This window comes from Bufo bufo, chromosome 2, assembly GCF_905171765.1.
Source record: "Bufo bufo chromosome 2, aBufBuf1.1, whole genome shotgun sequence".
Classification (NCBI taxonomy): Eukaryota; Metazoa; Chordata; class Amphibia; order Anura; family Bufonidae; genus Bufo; species Bufo bufo.
The window spans coordinates 293,393,990-293,415,693 of NC_053390.1; the positions used below are offsets into that span (position 1 = coordinate 293,393,990).

A 21,704-nucleotide genomic window follows, 5' to 3' on the forward strand; every position below is an offset into this window, starting at 1 on the left:
CCCGCCGATCAGCTGTTTGAAGAGAGGGCAGCACTAATACGAGATCTGCTTTCTCTGCTCTGTTTACCTGCTCACCGCAGCATTTGCAGTGATGAGCAGGTAAACAGAGCAGAGAAGGCAGCTCTCATACGGAAAAAAATATGAACAACCCCTTTAAAGATATACTTTGAAAATATTACGAAACAGACAACCAAAAAGTGAGAGGATGGGCTCAACCAATTTAAAGGTGATACATAGAAGTGATAAACCACTACTGATCACATACATAATGTGTGTAAGCCTATGGCATAGTTATAACAATAACATGAATACCTATATAATAAATGCCAGACCGCTTTCAATCAATATAGGTTTTATTAGTAAATAAATAAATACATGAGTTAAAACCAAGTATAGGTGCAGGGGAAAAAAGGCGATATCTACTGAAGGAGAACACAGTGGGAATAGTTCATATATCTCCACAAAAGAGAAGGGGACCAATAAAGTGCAAGTGCAATAATTATCAATAACAAAATGTGCAGGACAGAAAACAATTACCCATACTGTGTCTCCTCTAGGATGGCGCCAGCCCCGACGCGCGTTTTGGCGAAGCTTCGTCTGAGGGTGGCGTCATCAATAGAGGGCACACACTATATACTCCTAAACACCAATCAAAAACACCAACCAATTAGTAGACCACATCAGCTGCACCTGAGTTGAAAAACTCCCAGGCTATACGAGTATAATGGAAGGATCATGCCAGCAGCATCGAATAATTGTATGCGCATGCGCAAGCCTGGCAGTGCCCGTTTCAAGATCAAATAATAAAAATAATTATAATACATGATCGTCATACAAAATAATACATAGATATTCTAAAATGGAAAGGAAAAGAAAGCATGAAGTAAAAATACAAGTATAATAATAAAGAGTTGCATCGTTACATATAGTGTTATATAATTAATCGCATGTGAAGGGAGGGGGAGGGGAGAGGACGGGCAGCAGAGATTGAAGCAGGTAAAAGCATTAAAAAAATATAATATAATAAGTGAATGAGACATGATTGAGAAAAGGCATGGTAATATAAATACCATAATTATATATAAATGATAAAAAAAATTAAAAACATAATTGATGTAATCAACGCATAATGTCACATGATCTAAATACAAATACCTAAAAAATGACGATTTCTTCTTTCATTTTATATACAAAATTAGAAAATATTACATACAGTGCTAAAGAACATACACGAGAATACAGCCTCACATATGTACCTCTTACATCCAGTGACTTCTCTTCTCTGATGTAGAAATTCTCTTTACTCTTCTTCTCGCAACTCCGACCGCTGCGACCCCTATAGTTACGCCAGTGCTTCTCCCACTGCCTCAAGCAGCAGAAGCAGCAGCAACTTCAGTCTCCTCAACATGATGGAGCACCTAATCACAGTAAATGGCACCATGAAAAAAGAGCAATACATGAGGATTCTCAACGACAACATCAGGCAGTCTGCAGAGAAACTTGGCCTTGGTCACCAGTGGACATCTCAGCATGACAATGACCCAAAACACACTGCAAAAGTGGTGAAGAAATGGTTAGCAGACAACAACATTAACGTTTTGGAGTGGCCCAGCCAGAGTCCAGACTTGAATCCAATTGAGAATCTGTGGAGGGAGCTAAAGATCAGGGTGATGGCAAGAAGACCCTCCAACCTGAAAGATTTGGAGCTCATTGCTAAAGATGAATGGGCAAAAATACCTGTGGAGACATGCAAAAAGCTGGTCTACAATTATAGGAAGCGTTTGATTGCTGTAATAGCCAATAAAGGCTTTTCTATTGATTATTGAGAAGGGTATGAATAATTTTGGACTGGACACTTTTTGCTCAAATGTAAAAAAAAGCTGAGAAATGTTTTTTCCCCCCACAATAATGCCTCTTGTACATCGTCTTATTATCTTATGGGAGACACCTATGTCATTTCCCATCAAAAAATTACTTGCTAGTTGAATAAAAGTAACTTTAAGTCAAAATTTGCCAGGGCTCTGAATAATTATGGGCAGCACTGTATACCACTGCACTCCCAGAAGTATGATGCAAGTACAATATAGCTTTATTTTATGTCTTCAATAAAAGACACAGTGATAATGTGATTCGGTTCTGAAAGTTTCAGTCCTCCTTGGTCACAAACCAAAAAAAATAAAAAATAGAATACAATTCAATGAGGATACACGATAATCTAGTGTAATAAATTATATGGAATATACAAATGTAGTTGTTCGGAATAAAACATAATATTTTCTCATCTTTATTCTAATGATGTCACACTGTGATTTCCTAAGTTTCTCCAGTCATGTTTTTTTCCTAACAGTATATTCCATATATCTTATTACACTAGATTATCATGTATCCTTATTGCATTGTATTATATTTATTTTCCATTAGAGACTGGACCAAATTCCAAGGAGGACCGAAACGTCAGAACACAGTCACATTTCCACTGTTTCTAACTTTCATTGAAGAATTAAAATAAAGCTATATTTTGCTTGCATCATACTTCTGGTAGTGCAGTGCTATATTTTCTTCAAGTACTACTACCCATAGGCAGCCAACCTACTGCCTTATATATTCTATGCTTTGCCACCTTTGCTGCTGCTACTATTGTTACCTTATGCCACTATATCTTTACCCTTTCCAAATCCACACTGCACTGCAACCAATTAAGGCTACTTTCACACTAGCGTTTTGGCTTTCCGTTTGTGAGATCCGTTCAGGGCTCTCAAAAGCGGTCCAAAATGGATTCGTTTTGCCCTAATGCATTCTGAATGGAACAGAATCGACCCAGAATGCATCAGTTTGCCTCCTTTCAGTCAACATTCCGTTCTGGAGGAGGACACCAAAACGCTGCCTGCAGCGTTTTGCTGTCCACCTGATGAAGTGGAGCCAACTGGATCCGTCCTGGCACACAATGTAAGTCAATGGGATGGATCAGTTTTCTCTGGCACAATAGAAAAAGGATCCATCACCTATTGACTTTCAATGGTGTTCAAGACTAGAGATGAGCGAATTGAAGCTGATGAAGTCGAATTTGTTCAGAATTTCAGGAAAAATTAGATTTTGAACGAATGCCAATTTCCTCGCGCTTCGTGGTAAGGAATCACATTTTTTCCTAACATGGCGGCTACAATGGTGGCTAAAATGGCAAATACACGTGTGGGGACATGGGGCAAGGAACTCTGGGAAGGCGGTATGACACATAATGCCATGCATGCAGCCAGCCAGCCCGGTGATGTCACAGCCCTATAAATATGGCGGCCATCTTAGATTCTGCCATTCACTATCGTACTTTGTTTAGGGACAGACGTTTATGCAGGTGCTAGGGAGAGTAAAAGAAAACCTCATTGTGAAAAAAAGCCTTTTTTATTAGTGCACGATAAGGGTACTTTCACACTAGCGTTTTTCTTTTCCGGCACAGAGTTCTGTCCTAGGGGCTCTATACCGGAAAAGAACTGATCAGTTTTATCCTAATGCATTCTGAATGGCTAGTAATCTGTTCAGGATGTCTTCAGTTCAGTCTTTTTGACTTTTCAGGATGGAGATAATACAATTTTTTTTCCATAGGAATGTATTAGTGCCGCATTGACGGATCCGCGTTTGACGGATACCGGATCCATTTTGCCTGATAACACCGGAATAACGGATCTGGTATTGCAATGCATCTTTCTGACTGATCAGGCATTTTTCAGACTGATCAGGATCCTGATCACTCTAAAAAATGCCTGATCAGTCAGAAAAAATTGCATGCGTTTGCATACAGTTTGCCTGATCAGGCAGGCAGTTCAGGCTATGGAACTGCCTGCCGGAATCAAACAACTCAAGTGTGAAAGTACCCTTAGGATAGGGAGGAATCATTCCACAGCATCTAAGTGCAGGGACAGATGTTTCAGGGGCTAGGGAGAGTCATACAGAAAACATTATTGGGAAAAAAATACGATTTCCAAGTCCAGGGAAAGATTATTTGGGGATCCAAATAGCCATTATACAGCTCTGTCATTCCAGCAATTTGTTGTAGGGGTGCAAGTGTTATGTTGAAAAGCCTTTAGTGGCTTATATCTGTGGAAAAAGAGAAATCTATACTCTGTTCACTTTTGAAGCTACAGGGAGTGCAGAATTATTAGGCAAGTTGTATTTTTGAAGATTAATTTTATTATTGAACAACAACCATGTTCTCAATGAACCCAAAAAACTCATTAATATCAAAGCTGAATATTTTTGGAAGTAGTTTTTAGTTTGTTTTTAGTTTTAGCTATTTTAGGGGGATATCTGTGTGTGCAGGTGACTATTACTGTGCATAATTATTAGGCAACTTAACAAAAAACAAATATATACCCATTTCAATTATTTATTTTTACCAGTGAAACCAATATAACATCTCAACATTCACAAATATACATTTCTGACATTCAAAAACAAAACAAAAACAAATCAGTGACCAATATAGCCACCTTTCTTTGCAAGGACACTCAAAAGCCTGCCATCCATGGATTCTGTCAGTGTTTTGATCTGTTCACCATCAACATTGCGTGCAGCAGCAACCCCACAGCCTCCCAGACACTGTTCAGAGAGGTGTACTGTTTTCCCTCCTTGTAAATCTCACATTTGATGATGGACCACAGGTTTTCAATGGGGTTCAGATCAGGTGAACAAGGAGGCCATGTCATTAGATTTTCTTCTTTTATACCCTTTCTTGCCAGCCATGCTGTGGAGTACTTGGACGCGTGTGATGGAGCATTGTCCTGCATGAAAATCATGTTTTTCTTGAAGGATGCAGACTTCTTCCTGTACCACTGCTTGAAGAAGGTGTCTTCCAGAAACTGGCAGTAGGACTGGGAGTTGAGCTTGACTCCATCCTCAACCCGAAAAGGCCCCACAAGCTCATCTTTGATGATACCAGCCCAAACCAGTACTCCACCTCCACCTTGCTGGCTTCTGAGTCGGACTGGAGCTCTCTGCCCTTTACCAATCCAGCCACGGGCCCATCCATCTGGCCCATCAAGACTCACTCTCATTTCATCAGTCCATAAAACCTTAGAAAAATCAGTCTTGAGATATTTCTTGGCCCAGTCTTGACGTTTCAGCTTGTGTGTCTTGTTCAGTGGTGGTCGTCTTTCAGCCTTTCTTACCTTGGCCATGTCTCTGAGTATTGCACACCTTGTGCTTTTGGGCACTTCAGTGATGTTGCAGCTCTGAAATATGGCCAAACTGGTGGCAAGTGGCATCTTGGCAGCTACACACTTGACTTTTCTCAGTTCATGGGCAGTTATTTTGCACCTTGGTTTTTCCACACGCTTCTTGCGACCCTGTTGACTATTTTGAATGAAACGCTTGATTGTTCGATGATCACGCTTCAGAAGCTTTGCAATTTTAAGAGTGCTGCATCCCTCTGCAAGATATCTCACTATTTTTGACTTTTCTGAGCCTGTCAAGTCCTTCTTTTGACCCATTTTGCCAAAGGAAAGGAAGTTGCCTAATAATTATGCACACCTGATATAGGGTGTTGATGTCATTAGACCACACCCCTTCTCATTACAGAGATGCACATCACCTAATATGCTTAATTGGTAGTAGGCTTTCGAGCCTATACAGCTTGGAGTAAGACAACATGCATAAAGAGGATGATGTGGTCAAAATACTAATTTGCCTAATAATTCTGCACGCAGTGTATACATAGTGAAAGCGTTTAGTGCCCTATTATAGTACAATACGAGAAAAATAGACTCCGTTTACATTTGGTGTTATTTGCACTAAAAGCATTTATTGTCAGTTCAGTACAATGCAATAAAAATAGACGCTGTTCACATTTGGTGTTATTTGCGCTATAAGCGTTTCTTGTCATATTTTTAGAGAAAAAGACAAAAATACACGCCGTTCACATTTGGTGCTATTTGCGCAAAAAGCATTTATTGTAAGTTCAGTACAATACAAGAAAAATAGACGCTGTTCACATATGGTGTTAATTGCTCTAAAAACATTTATTGTCATTTCAGTACAATACGAGAAAAATAGATGCTGCTCAGATTTGGTGTTATTTGCTCTAAAAACATTTATTGTCAGTTCAGTGCAATACGAGAAAAATAGACGCTGTTCACATTTATTGTTATTTGCGCTATAAGCGTTTCTTGTCATATTTCTAGAGAAAAAGAGAAAAATACACAGAGTTCACATATGGTGTTATTTGAACAGAAATAATTTAGTGGCCTATTTCAGTACAATACGAGAAATATATACTCAGTTCACGTTTGCTTGAATTTGCGCAGAAATAATTTAGTGGCCTATTTCAATACAACAAGAAAAATATATTCATTGCTTTTAGGGGTGTTTTAATTTCCGTTTAATTTGTTTACTTTAGCTACAAGTATGTCAGGCAGAGAAGTGCCAGGCCATGCACAGAGGAGTGGCAGAGGCCTGAATGTTTCTGGCGCAAGGAGAGGTCGCAGCAGAGTAAGGAGGCGTGGGAGCAGGAGTTGCAGCGAAAGGCCTGAGCTCCCGGTGTCATCTAGCGGTCGTGTATTGACCAGCAACCCAGCGGTTATTGATTTATTAACTCGGTCTTCCACGTCATCCTAAGTGACATCTGACACCCCCAGCCAACAGTCGGTGGGTTCATCAGACACAACCCTTAGTTGGCATGGCCCAGGAGCAGGCCATGTGCCCTCACCTGTCCTCAACCTGCCTCTGTCCTTTTCAGTTCCCTCACTGCGAAAAGTATTATATGCTGTAGACTCTGCTCCACTTTTCAGCAAAGAATAGCTACTAGAGGACAGTCAGCAGCTACTCCCCAGCCAAGATCTGGAGGAGACATCCACCACTTCATCTGCTAGGCGGGCAAGAAGTGATGAGGAGAGTGGCGCGGGAGCTTGTGTTGCGAACAGTCAGGCTCCTGACCCAGAGACCGTTGAGGAGGACATCAGTGATGTGCAGACACTACTCGATGATGATGAAGCTGATCGCACTTGGGAGCCGGGTGAAGAAGGTGCTTTGTCATCATCAGGAGAAGAGGGTGGCAGCTTGCCCGTGAGCCAGCAAGTCGCTAGCGTGGCTGGGAGTCAGCAGGGTAGCAGCAGTGGGCGGTCAGGAGCCAAATGGGCACGGGGTAGAACACCCACTTTGCAGCAGCCTACCTGCCTGGAAAGGAGTGGGGCAGGGGCTCACGGAGGCAGCGGCGGTAGCGGTCAGACAGTGAGTAGTGTTGGGGGGAAAATTAGGTACTAGGCGGTGTGGCAGTTTTTTTGTTAAGCCTCCAGAGGAGGTCAACATGGCCATATGTAGAATATGTGGGCAGAAGGTGAAGCGTGCGTAGGGTGCAAATGTTGGCACCACTGCCCTGCATCAACATATGCAGCATCACCATAAAGTGGCCTGGGAGAACCGTGGCTCTGATGTGGTGGTCCAGCCTGCCGCAGCTACTGCTACATCACCCAGTGGCACACATTCAGTTTCAGCCAGTCAAGGCTCCACCACCTCAGTCGAAGGGAGCTGTCTGTCAATCCCATCTTCTGCTGGTCCAGATGCTCCTGCTCCTATTCCTCATCAGTCATTCCGTCACCGAAGCGATTGCCAACAGACAGCAGTATGCGCGCACGCATCCAATGGCACAGAAGCTGAACGTGCTCCTGTTCAAGTTGCTGGTGCTGCAGTCCCTTCCTTTCCAAATGGTGGACTCTGCACCTTTCAGAGAACTGATGGTTTGTGCCGAGCCGAGGTAGACTGTCCCAAGCCGTCATTTCTTTGCGAAAAAGGCAGTACCAGCCCTGCACACACATGTAGAAAAGAAGGTGGGCCAGTCCTTGAGCCTGTCGGTGTCTGCCAAAGTGCACGGCAGTGCCGACGTGTGGAGCTGTAACTATGGTCAGGGACAATACATGTCCTTTACGGCCCACTGGGTGAATGTGGTTCCTGCACAGCCACACCAGCAACTTGGCCAGGTCACGCAGCTTCCGCCTCCACGTTGTCATGCCGTTGGTCCTGCGACAATGTTTGCCTCTGCCTCCTCATCCTCCACCATGTCCTCAGCCTCCACTGTAGGGAAACAGTCACAGTGCCCCTACAGCATACCACATGTGCAGGGCTCGGCAGTGTCACGCTGTTCTGCACCTTGTTTGCCTGTGCAAACGGAGTTACACAGGGGAGGAACTGCTCTGTGTGATGCATCAAGAAATCGAATCCTGGCTTTCTCCGCAACAACTGAAAATCGGAACCATGACCGAAAACGGGAAGAACATGGTATCGGCACTGCATCAAGGAAGGCTGAACCATGGGCCCTGCATGGCACACGTGTTCAATTTGGTTGTCAAGTGGATCCTGAAGTCTTCCACCCATCTGCAAGACATCCTAAAAATGGCCAGGAAACTGCATGCACTTCAGCCACTTGTACAATCCAAAACACACCCTCCTTGAACTGCAGCGGCAGAACAGCATCCCCCAACATAGGTTGATATGCGACGTTTCCACCAGTTGGAATTCCACTCTCCATATATTGTACCGACCATACGAACAGAGAAAAGCCATCAACAATTTCTTGATGATGCAAGAGGATAGGAGTACTCCACTGTGTAACTTCGATGTCAGCCAGTGGCAGATCATACGTGATACCTGCCGTTTGCTCAGGCCCATTGAGGAGGCCACATTAATTGTAAGTTGCCAGGATTATGGAATTAACAATGTAATTCCACTGCTTCATGTCCTGGAACAGATGCAGGTAACAATGGCTGGTCAGGGGACAGGAGAGCCCTGAGGGGGCTGAACTGGAAGAGGAGGGGGAGGAGGACATTGGAGCACATGCAATATGTAGCCAAATGGGTGGTTTTTCTACTCAGCTGACAGGATAGGAGGAGCAGGAGCAGCCAGAGGAGCTTCAGGGCGCTGAGGAAGATGAGACAGAGGACCCGGACACACCGTGGCAGTATGCAGTGGAGATGGAGGCAGGGAGTCCCTCAAGTCACTTACAAAAATGGCACAATGCATGCTCATTTGCTTGCGTAGTGACAGCCGAATTGTCACCATTCGGCAGAGGGATGACTTCTGGCTCTCCACCTTGTTGGACCCTTGCTACTGTTCCAGAATAGGGGCCTTATTTACACATTCACCGAGAGGGAGGACAAACTGAACTACTACAGAGACATCCTATGTAGTCAGTTGGCTGCTGCCTATCTTCTCCATCGTCCATCCCCTCGCAGGTGTGACCGGGGGGTGGCACTCTGCGCTCATGTTCCACTGCCATGGCTGCTGGGGAGGGGTGGGGTGGCAGGAGCAGTACCAGCTCTATGAGCAGCATCCTGAGTCTACAGTCGCTGATGAGTACCCGCATAGTGAAGAAACTACTCACCAGCAGCAGCTAGACGTAGAGCAGAACCTGAACCAGCAGGTGGTGGAATACTTGGACATCCCCCTGCCACCCCACATTGAAGATCCACTGGACTACTGGGTAGCCAAAATGGATTTGTGGCCACAACTGGCAGAGTTTGCCCTGGAAAAGCTGTTCTGCCTGGCCAGTAGTGTGGCATCAGAGCGGGTGTTTAGTGCAGCGGGGGCCATAGTTACCCCAAGGAGAACTCGCCTGTCCAAAATGTGTCAAGATGAATCAGGCATGGATCAGCCAGGATTTCCAACTGTAGCATACCAAACCACAGGGGTCTCTTCGTCCGGAGAAATCATCACGGGTTCCCAGTCATCATGGAAATGAAAGGAGGGCATCTATTCGCCCCACTGAAGGATTATTTTATTATTATCCACTGCAGATTTATCATGGAGACACCGGATTTTACAATATTACCTTATTATTTTGTGCTTTAGCAATACTGATGGATTATTGAGCAAATGCTGACCGAGTGAAGGCGGATGCTCCACACAGGATTCGTTTTTTAGTGGGTTATTGTTCTGACGGATCAGAGGAAGGGCAAAATAATAAGTGACGTCAACACAAACTTACTGATGACACCCTTTCCACTCTATAAGGAGAAAAGAGACCAGCGTTCGCTTGTTTAGATAATCTTGCTGTGATTTATTGTCACATTCCAGTGACCGTTTTGGCATACAATCTGACTTTGTCAAACTGGGAACAAACAGTAAAACAGCACCCATTTAAATAACCCGCCAAACCTCAGACCTTGTGTGAGGTAGTCATGGCAACCAAGTAAACAAACAGTAAACAAAAGGAGAATCAAAAGGGGAGGGGTAAAGGAGTGGGGGAGTTTCTTGAATAACAAAAGTCCGTGGCATAGTGAGAATCATTATAGTTCATAGAGGACATCCATCTTATCGATATGTATTCATTAATTCGTTTCACATCCACTGTAAAAAAAATCATATATATATGATCATTATCATCATCAAAAAAGTTTTTATAAAAAGCTATTTAATGCATAGTCCCGGTTTAGTCCTCTGGGTTCCAGTGTCTGGAGACGATGAATCCAATAAGCCTCTCTTTTAGGCAGAAGTTTGTGCCTGTCACCGCCACATCACGGTTGGGGGACACTATCAATGATCTGGAAGCGTAATTACGTAAATTACTACTCCAGCACACTCCCTATGCGTGTTACTGCAAGGCACTGTGTTCTACACCCATATAAAGGCTTTATGCAGCCAGGAAATATCAGTTTTTAATGCGATTCCTCGCAAATTAATTTGGATCAAAGCAAAATTCGGCGAACCGGCCAAATCGAATTTTGGAGAAATTTGCTCATCTCTATTCAAGACAGATCCATCATGGCTATAGAAGACATAATACAACCGGATCCGTTCATGACGGATGCATGCGGTTGTATTATTGTAACAGAAGCGTTTTTGCAGATCCATGACGGATCCGCAAAAAACGCTAGTGTGAAAATAGCCTCAGAGGGAGAATTTTTCTAGGCTTGTTCACAACATGCCAATTTTTCTTCTCACAATTAAAACTTGTTTGCGTTGCATGAAAAAATGTTTTAAACATCATCGTCCCCCAATACGGGACAATTTTTATAATTTTTGGAATATAAAAAAGCATAACACATGTGTTGTGTTTTTAAACATGCGTTTACCCTCAGCTATGTATGTCAGTGTCACTCTGACATCACTTACTATTGCTGTCATTATGTTACAGAGCTTGGGGGGGAGGAAAAAAATTCATTAAAAATAAATAAAATCGTAGGAGACTAGAAGGTCTTATATACAAATTTTCAAGGCAATTGGACAGACTTTGGTTTGTTCCGAATCAATTTGGGTCTAACCCTAATTTTTTTTTTATTCTGTGAACCTGAACTGAACCGACTCTCGAGTGGTTCACTCATCTCTATTGAGGAATATATATAAATGAAAATGAGCATATCTTACTTGGGATAGCATCAGAGAGGTTTAACTTTCTTTTCTTTTTGGAAGTAAAGTTTATTTGAATTTCTTTCCCAGAAACCTAAAGATGTGCAAGGAGGAACATGACAAAAAGTACTAGCTAAGCTGATTTTCTCATCTCTGATAAAAGGTTATTGTGTGAAGTAGAACTATCTGCTGGTGTGAAACACTAATGGTGTAATTTATTAAGACCAACGCTGGTCTTAATAACCCTGCCCTGGCGCTTGATGTGCCTAAGTTATGTCGAGGTGCTGGCCTTTACATAACTTAGGTGCATCCACTGCCTGCCTAAATCTACTCCAACTCCTTTGCTGGCATAGATTTAGATCATTTTCTATGCCTAAAACAGGCGCAGAAAATGATAAATGAGATGGGCTGGCCCACTTGTAAACTCCCCCCCACACCACACCTCCTTGGCGTACCTCTATTCATAAATGACCCCATAAGTTTTTTTTTTTCTTTTTGGAAGGATGCCTGATTAGCACTTTTATTTTACAGAAGAGCATTGGCTTCCTTTTCTTATTGGAGCATTTCTACAGGAGTGTTACATGTTGGTCTCTCTCACTCTCTGATTTATGTAGAATCGATTAAGACCTGAATAGAATTTTTTAAAAATTCAGTGAATTGGACATGAATTCCAAGAAATTCGCTCATCTCTAATCTAATTACTATGCAAAAGAATTGGTGCAAAATGGTCAAAAGTTTATTGAGCTGATAACTATTCTTTCACTAAATACCTTATAATTGCTATGGCAAAATTTCATAAGCACATTAAAGATCTGGAGAATAGGTTGCATAGGAGCGAGCTATGCTTTGTTAGTTTCCCAAAAGATATTCAGTAGAGATAAGCAAAGTATTGGAAAATTTGATTTGGCTGCTTCACCAAATTTTACAAAAAAATTCACCTTGTGACAAATTATTTTGTCATGAAGCGCATTTTTTTGTAAGTAGCGGTTGCAATGACAGGGTATAGTGATTGCACCGCTCCCTGTCTTTGTACCTCTCAGATGTTCATAGCTGAGCAGTAAACACAGTGGCAAATAAATAAAAATAAAAAATTATCTCATCCATTTGCTCACAAAGGGACAGTCACCGCCATCTTGCCTGGCCCGTGATGACATCATCTTGTCATACATCACGGCACACCAGATTTTTTGAAAGATCTAACAAGCAAGATGGTGGCAGTAGGATGGAGTAATGTATATTTCTCCAGCAGTGGATAGAAGAGTGGGACTGTTGCTGTTACTGCACAAAAGCTTTTCCCATAAAATTATGTCCATTGATAAAGATAGCAAAGGCAGATTGCTCCACTACATCTTTCAGTGATATTAGCCCTTAGAATGTATATGCAGAGCATCAGATGTTTTATGATTCCATAAGTGTGACAATTTTGGCAGATTCTAATTTTCATCAATTGTTTGGAGGCAATTTAATTGGGTATATCTATGCTAAAAAAAATTGTCTGGAAATACTTGGACACATAGATCTGATCAAAAGACTCTTGGGAATTGGGGAGACCACTGGATTGCCTGATAGCTGAGATTAAAAATAACTTCAGTGTAAGGGAATATGTGCATTATGTGCACCGAGATGACTCATAGTCAAGAAACAATATTTTTTTTCTTATCCCAGCTATTAATCCCAAAGATGATGAAGATACAGATTGAGAATGTGGTTGTCACTTTATGCTTCCATATTTCTTAATGTGTTATAAGTATACCCTAAAGGAAACAATTACATCTGGAGATTACCATATTTTCTGACAAGGAATGAGAACTTCTGCTGAAAGGTTGGGGAATGAAGTATGTTCATACTCCTAAAGAATATACTTAAGAAACTTTATTGTTTTGGGAAACAGCTAATGTGGCCCTGAGTGGGCAATAATGATACATGTCCAATCTTTCAAAAAAGCAACAGGAAACAGTATGAAAAGGCTAGCCAAGAGGTCTGTTTGCAGTATACAAACTTTTTCTTGTCTCAGTCTCCACAAATAAAGGAAAAGTGGATCTAGGGAGTACACAGTATGGGTTTATCAGAGAGAGGGTTTTTTGTGTTTGCAAATGGAGTTAGATTATCCCAGATTCAGAAATAAATTGAGTAGGTTGTTGGCCTATTTGGTGAAGGGCAAGCGACCTGTTACTGATATTCACTAGATTAGAAAGTTAGATGGCTCTTTTGAGAAAGGACCTTATGAAAATTAATAGCTTATTTGATGCTCTTTTAATGGGCTATTTTATCCAAAGTTACCCAAGAGCAGCTGGCATCTCATAATGCTCTAATAACAGCATGGTGGTTCAAAACTTATCTTCTCAGCGTGCAGCCAAGGCTCCTAGGTCGGATGGTTTCCCTGGTTAACCTATTTATATCAAAACAAATGGCAAATAGGTTGTTTGAGATTTTGCCTCTCTGATTTACCATATAGGATTTACTCAGAACCAATCCAATGTTACTAATCTCAGGAAGGTGCTGAAGGTCTTAAATAAATTTGGTTGAGGGATGCCGATTGGAGTAGTGGCCACCTTTCCCTGCTCATCATCGATACTGAAAAGGCCTACAATTGGGAAATGTTGCTGAAAATCAAGTTGATAAGATCATTAGTCTAGATTTACAAGCAAAGTCAATTTTGCGATTGTACGACAAGATACAGTTGTGTTCAAAATTATTCAACCCCCACTGAAATTGAGTGTTTTGGCCAGTTTGACATTGATTTTGATCATTTCAGTCATCTTGTTTACAATTAAATCAAAGAGGCACTTGTAAGTCAGACAAATATAACATAACATTTATAATGAAATAACCACAAATGTATTTTCTGTGCTCACATCATTATCAGTTTTATTCAACCCCAAAGTGAACTTCAATCTTAGTACTTAGTACAACATCCTTTTCCAGTTATAACAGCTTTTAAACGTGAAGCATAGCTTGACACAAGTGTCTTGCAGCGATCTATGGGTATCTTTGCCCATTCTTCATGGGCAAAAGCCTCCAGTTCAGTCACATTCTTAGGCTTGCGCGCTGCAACTGCTTTCTTTAAGTCCCACCAGAGGTTCTCAATCGGATTTAAGTCTGGTGACTGCGATGGCCACTTCAAAATGTTCCAGCCTTTAATCTGCAACCATGCTCTAGTGGACTTGGAGGTATGCTTGGGATCATTGTCCTGTTGAAAGGTCCAACGTCTCCCAAGCCTCAGGTTTGTGACGGACTGCATCACATTTTCATCCAATATCTCCTGGTACTGAAGAGAATTCATGGTACCTTGCACACGCTGAAGCTTCCCTGTACCTGTAGAAGCAAAACAGCCCCAAAGCATGATTGACCCCCCACCATGCTTCACAGTAGGCAAGGTGTTCTTTTCTTCATAGGCCTTGTTCTTCCTCCTCCAAACATAGCGTAGATCCATGGGCCCAAACAGTTCTAATTTTGTTTCATCAGTCCACAGAACACTATCCCAAAACTTTTGTGGTTTGTCCACATGACTTTTGGCATACTGCAGTCGACTCTTCTTATTCTTTGGAGACAGCAAGGGGGTGCGCCTGGGAGTTCTGGCATGGAGGCCTTCATTACGCAGTGTGCGCCTTATTGTCTGAGCTGAAACTTCAGTACCCACATCTGACAAATCTTTTTTCAGTTCCTCAGCAGTCACACGGGGACTTTTCTCCACTTTGCGCTTCAGGTAGCGCACAGCAGTCGAAGTCAGCATCTTCTTTCTGCCACGACCAGGTAGCGTTTCAACAGTGCCCTTTGCCTTGAATTTGCGAATGATGCTTCCTATGGTGTCTCTTGGTATGTTTAACATCTTTGCAATATTCTTATAGCCATTGCCCTTCCTGTGAAGAGAAATCACCTCTTCTCTTGTCTTCCTGGACCATTCTCTTGACTTCACCATGTTTGTAAACACACCAGTAAATGTCTAGAAGGAGCTGAGTATCACAGTCCTTTTAAATCTGCCTAATTGGTGCTTTTTATGCTTGATTGCTGCTCCTTGACATCCACAGGTGTTTTCAATACCTGATCGAAAACACTTGAATGAACCTCTGTTCTTAAGAGTGGTAGTCTTTAAGGGGTTGAATAATTGTGTCAATGAAGAAATCACAAAAAAAAAAACATTTAATACTGTATTACAAAAACAATTGATGTCATTTTAGTTGCATTTGGTTCTTTAAAAAGTCCTTGTAAGATTTCATTCTTAACACAATTACAAATGTACACTAAATTCCCTAAAACCCTTTACAGCATTGGAGGTTGAATAATTTTGACAAAACAATAACGAACACAGGTGCACTCTGCAGTAATACTAAATCCTCAAACTGATTTTAAAATTGAGAGATTAGTCAACATGTCCCACGGTGTAGAACATGTCTTAAGCCCGGACACCGCGACAAGGTTTCTCAAGTAGCCCGGGACCCTACACTCTCCAACCTGAGCCATATGGGCAATACCAGGAGCCAGTGGGCAAATTACAGGAGCATTGGGCCGACTCACAAACAACTCACCAGTTACCTCCAGCATGTGGCCATGCCTGCAATGGGAGGAGGGAGGAGTCTGTGAGTCCCACTCAAGACTTGCTGATATGTCCCAGGCCTCACAGGTGCACCTTAATGTGACCTGTAGATGGAAAACAGGCACATTTAAATAGGAGTTTATACACCTCCAGAAATCTATATATACAAACTAAGAAGACAGGTTGGCATTAGCAGGAGGTGCTTCAAACCCACATGCAGTTGTGCATATATATAGGGGAGCAGATCCTGCATTTGTGGCCCGTTGCTAATGGCAATCCCCAGCAAAATGCATACAATGGAGGATGCCCGCAGCGAACCACAATTACCACAATAGACATCCTACACAAGGTAACAAGTGCGGATGTAATATAACAATATAACAAAACAATAACGAACACAGGTGCACTCTGCAGTAATACTAAATCCTCAAACTGATTTTAAAATTGAGAGATTAGTCAACATGTCCCACGGTGTAGAACATGTCTTAAGCCCGGACACCGCGACAAGGTTTCTCAAGTAGCCCGGGTTCGCTGCGGGCATCCTCCATTGTATGCATCCTGTAATTTGCCCACTGGCTCCTGGTATTGCCCATATGGCTCAGGTTGGAGAGTGTAGGGTCCCGGGCTACTTGAGAAACCTTGTCGCGGTGTCCGGGCTTAAGACATGTTCTACACCGTGGGACATGTTGACTAATCTCTCAATTTTAAAATCAGTTTGAGGATTTAGTATTACTGCAGAGTGCACCTGTGTTCGTTATTGTTTTGTTATATTGTTATATTACATCCGCACTTGTTACCTTGTGTAGGATGTCTATTGTGGTACTTGTGGTTCGCTGCGGGCATCCTCCATTGTATGCATTTTGCTGGGGATTGCCATTAGCAACGGGCCACAAATGCAGGATCTGCTCCCCTATATATATGCACAACTGCATGTGGGTTTGAAGCACCTCCTGCTAATGCCAACCTGTCTTCTTAGTTTGTATATATAGATTTCTGGAGGTGTATAAACTCCTATTTAAATGTGCCTGTTTTCCATCTACAGGTCACATTAAGGTGCACCTGTGAGGCCTGGGACATATCAGCAAGTCTTGAGTGGGACTCACAGACTCCTCCCTCCTCCCATTGCAGGCATGGCCACATGCTGGAGGTAACTGGTGAGTTGTTTGTGAGTCGGCCCAATGCTCCTGTAATTTGCCCACTGGCTCCTGGTATTGCCCATATGGCTCAGGTTGGAGAGTGTAGGGTCCCGGGCTACTTGAGAAACCTTGTCGCGGTGTCCGGGCTTAAGACATGTTCTACACCGTGGGACATGTTGACTAATCTCTCAATTTTAAAATCAGTTTGAGGATTTAGTATTACTGCAGAGTGCACCTGTGTTCGTTATTGTTTTGTTATATTGTTATATTACATCCGCACTTGTTACCTTGTGTAGGATGTCTATTGTGGTACTTGTGGTTCGCTGCGGGCATCCTCCATTGTATGCATTTTGCTGGGGATTGCCATTAGCAACGGGCCACAAATGCAGGATCTGCTCCCCTATATATATGCACAACTGCATGTGGGTTTGAAGCACCTCCTGCTAATGCCAACCTGTCTTCTTAGTTTGTATATATAGATTTCTGGAGGTGTATAAACTCCTATTTAAATGTGCCTGTTTTCCATCTACAGGTCACATTAAGGTGCACCTGTGAGGCCTGGGACATATCAGCAAGTCTTGAGTGGGACTCACAGACTCCTCCCTCCTCCCATTGCAGGCATGGCCACATGCTGGAGGTAACTGGTGAGTTGTTTGTGAGTCGGCCCAATGCTCCTGTAATTTGCCCACTGGCTCCTGGTATTGCCCATATGGCTCAGGTTGGAGAGTGTAGGGTCCCGGGCTACTTGAGAAACCTTGTCGCGGTGTCCGGGCTTAAGACATGTTCTACACCGTGGGACATGTTGACTAATCTCTCAATTTTAAAATCAGTTTGAGGATTTAGTATTACTGCAGAGTGCACCTGTGTTCGTTATTGTTTTGTTATATTGTTATATTACATCCGCACTTGTTACCTTGTGTAGGATGTCTATTGTGGTACTTGTGGTTCGCTGCGGGCATCCTCCATTGTATGCATTTTGCTGGGGATTGCCATTAGCAACGGGCCACAAATGCAGGATCTGCTCCCCTATATATATGCACAACTGCATGTGGGTTTGAAGCACCTCCTGCTAATGCCAACCTGTCTTCTTAGTTTGTATATATAGATTTCTGGAGGTGTATAAACTCCTATTTAAATGTGCCTGTTTTCCATCTACAGGTCACATTAAGGTGCACCTGTGAGGCCTGGGACATATCAGCAAGTCTTGAGTGGGACTCACAGACTCCTCCCTCCTCCCATTGCAGGCATGGCCACATGCTGGAGGTAACTGGTGAGTTGTTTGTGAGTCGGCCCAATGCTCCTGTAATTTGCCCACTGGCTCCTGGTATTGCCCATATGGCTCAGGTTGGAGAGTGTAGGGTCCCGGGCTACTTGAGAAACCTTGTCGCGGTGTCCGGGCTTAAGACATGTTCTACACCGTGGGACATGTTGACTAATCTCTCAATTTTAAAATCAGTTTGAGGATTTAGTATTACTGCAGAGTGCACCTGTGTTCGTTATTGTTTTGTTATATTGTTATATTACATCCGCACTTGTTACCTTGTGTAGGATGTCTATTGTGGTACTTGTGGTTCGCTGCGGGCATCCTCCATTGTATGCATTTTGCTGGGGATTGCCATTAGCAACGGGCCACAAATGCAGGATCTGCTCCCCTATATATATGCACAACTGCATGTGGGTTTGAAGCACCTCCTGCTAATGCCAACCTGTCTTCTTAGGTTGAATAATTTTGAACACAACTGTATGCATAAGTAGTAAAACATAATATCAATAGTTTTCTTTTTTATCATACTGACCCATAGAATAAAAGTAAAATGCTAGTTGTCAGACAGTGAAAAACAGATTTAAAATTAATATAAAAAAATTAACAAGTTACAGTATATGTACCACAAAATAGTGCACTGAAAAAAACTCAAAGTAATAAGATACATCAATGGAAAAATAAAAAAGTTACGGCTTTAAGAATGTGCTGATGCAGAAACCAGAAAATTCATGTGTAATCTAATGCTTAAAAGAAGAAATGCTTGATTCTTAATGTGTTAGGTAAAAAATGGCAAGGAACTTTTGGCTGACTTTTTTTTTTTTTTCTTTCAGTTGCTTTTTTGACTTTTCTGCCTTTTGTTATCCTTACGCTCAAGTTTAGGACTGCTACATCTGTATATTTTCAACAAGTACTTGTATTCAAGAGGAGCAAGAACATTGCCACCTTAGACTGCTGTCTTGACGCTAAGCAGTGACCTCAACATATTTGGGCAACTTCTTATCAGTGTGGCGGAACCATAAAAACGAATGGCACCTCAGTACAGCAATATATTGCAGACATACAGAAGTACTGTACCTTAAGGGTGTCTGTTTTGGCTCTGTACAGCTCAGAGGTTGGTTAAGACTTACTTCTAAGAAAAGAACAAGTTTAGTAATAACACTGGGCAATTATTAAACCTTACATTCTTGCATCTTTATAAAAGAGTGTCAGTAATGACCAAAAGAAATGAGACACAGTTGAGTGAATTTATTCTCTTGGGATTTTCTGCAAACCGCCAACCTTTCCTTTTTGCAATCTTTCTAATAATTTATTTTTTTACCTTAATGGGGAACATAATAATAATTCTGACTGTGACCAGAGAATCACAGCTCCATGCCCCAATGTATCTTTTTCTCCGCAATTTGTCCATTATTGAAATCTTCTATATTTCGGTGACAGTGCCTCGAATGCTTAGAGACTTTTTACATGTGGATAAAAGCATCTCATTCATAGGATGTGCAGTTCAGCTTTACTTCTTCTGTTTCCTTGGCACAACTGAGTGCTTCCTTCTTGCATTCATGGCGTATGATCGATTTGTGGCTATTTGTCATCCACTTCACTACATGACCATAATGACTAAATCTAAGTGTTCAGAACTTTCTTTGGGGTCTTGGCTATCTGGGATCTTTTTATCTTTGATTCAGATTTCTTATGTTTTTAGTTTGCCTTTTTGTTCTTCAAATATCATTGACCATTTCTTTTGTGACATACTGCCGGTGGTAAAGTTGGCCTGTGCTGACACCTTTGCTAATGAGATTGCTATTTTGGTATATAGCTCTCTGGTTATACCTTTTCCATTTCTGTTAATTTTTGTCTCCTATGTGTGTATTATTAACAGTATATTAAAAATTCCTTCCTCTATTGGGAGGAAAAAAGTGTTTTCTACATGTGGGTCTCACCTTACATCTGTGACTTTATTCTACGGAACAGCTACTATAACCTATCTGAAGACAAAATCCATTGAATCATACGGAGGGGCAAAATTAATATCTCTGCTTTATGCTGTCTTCATCCCTATGCTTAACCCAGTAATTTATAGTTTGAGGAATTCGGTAATTAAGAATGCTATGTGTAGGTTGATGAAACTATGAGATCAGTTTCAGACAAGCGTGTTCAATCCAGGAAACATGCTCCGTGTTGGGTCGACGTGCCACAATTTTCTGTTGTTTTATGCTTGCTTCTGCTTTTGCAGCATTTATATTCCAAGTTTTTTTTTTACCTTGATATACTTAATGTGCTGGTAGCGGTAGGCGTATGCTCTGTTATTTCTTTCTTTAGTTTTTTTGCTGCTGCTGGTGTGGTCTGCTGACTCTGCGGCTCCCTTTTTGTCCTCTCTTTGGGGCGGTTTCCATTTGCTGCTATTTTTCATTGTTTATTTGTTATATTTCTGTCATATTGAATGAAGACATCTTACTATTTCTATACGGAGGTTTGTGTTTACTTGATATTGGTTATGGCGATTTAGCAATTAAATGCCTCTGTCTATTAGTTATTAGTATCCAAATTTATGTTATTTACTGCTAGTCTGAAGTCTGATTATGGATTGATTTATGATGTTGTGAATTCCTTCCTGGTCATGAGTCTGCAGAACTGTAGTCACATATTGACATGACTGCAGTTCAGTAGACCTGCAGTAAGATGGGAATTCACAGCATCATAAATCATTATGATGCTGATAATTCACTTCAGATGAGCAGCATGTATTCCAGGAAATATTTCTCCCACAGGAAGTATGTGTTTCGGTCTGAACATGTTGGTCTGAAATTGACCTAATACATGTTGAGGTGATTTTGTAAAAACATTATATTTAAAGTAATATTTTTATTGGATAAATGCGCACCAACTTTCAAAACATGTCAATTCATATTTAAAGGGGTTATGCCATAATTCATGTAAAAAATGAAAATCAGACATGCTGTAGTACATGACAATCTCTTTCCTGTACCTCACATGGATTCAGAGCTCCCACATTCATTGCTCCAAATGCTATGCTATGTTCTCTAATGGCTGGTAGCTTCTGGGGTGTGTTTTTTTCAGGGGCTCGTCCTTTCTCCTGCAACTCTCTTCCTGTAACTGTCACAGCTTGCAACAGTAGATACAGTCAGGTCCATAAATATTGGGACATCGACACAATTCTAACATTTTTGGCTCTATACACCACCACAATGGATTTGAAATGAAATGAACAAGATGTGCTTTAACTGCAGACTGTCAGCTTTAATTTGAGGGTATTTACATCCAAATCAGGTGAACGGTGTAGGAATTACAACAGTTTACATATGTGCCTCCCACTTTTTGAGGGACCAAAAGTAATGGGACCTAAAAATCATAAATCAAACTTTCACTTTTTAATACTTGGTTGCAAATCCTTTGCAGTCAATTACAGTCTGAAGTATGGAACGCATAG

At 41.8% G+C, this 21,704-nt stretch overlaps 1 protein-coding gene across 1 annotated transcript; it reads left to right on the forward strand.

The window, feature by feature from the left end:
* The first annotated feature begins 19,470 nt into the window (after positions 1–19,470).
* Positions 19,471–20,388, forward strand: LOC120991466 (olfactory receptor 10A7-like). The gene has a single exon (XM_040420273.1). It carries the CDS (start codon positions 19,471–19,473, stop codon positions 20,386–20,388), a length of 918 nt encoding a protein of 305 aa, XP_040276207.1.
* Positions 20,389–21,704: the final 1,316 nt, after the last annotated feature.

Bases quoted from the DNA above. Each gene is read 5' to 3' on its own strand.
- LOC120991466 (XM_040420273.1), top strand. From the start codon at position 19,471: ATGACCAAAAGAAATGAGACACAGTTGAGTGAATTTATTCTCTTGGGA.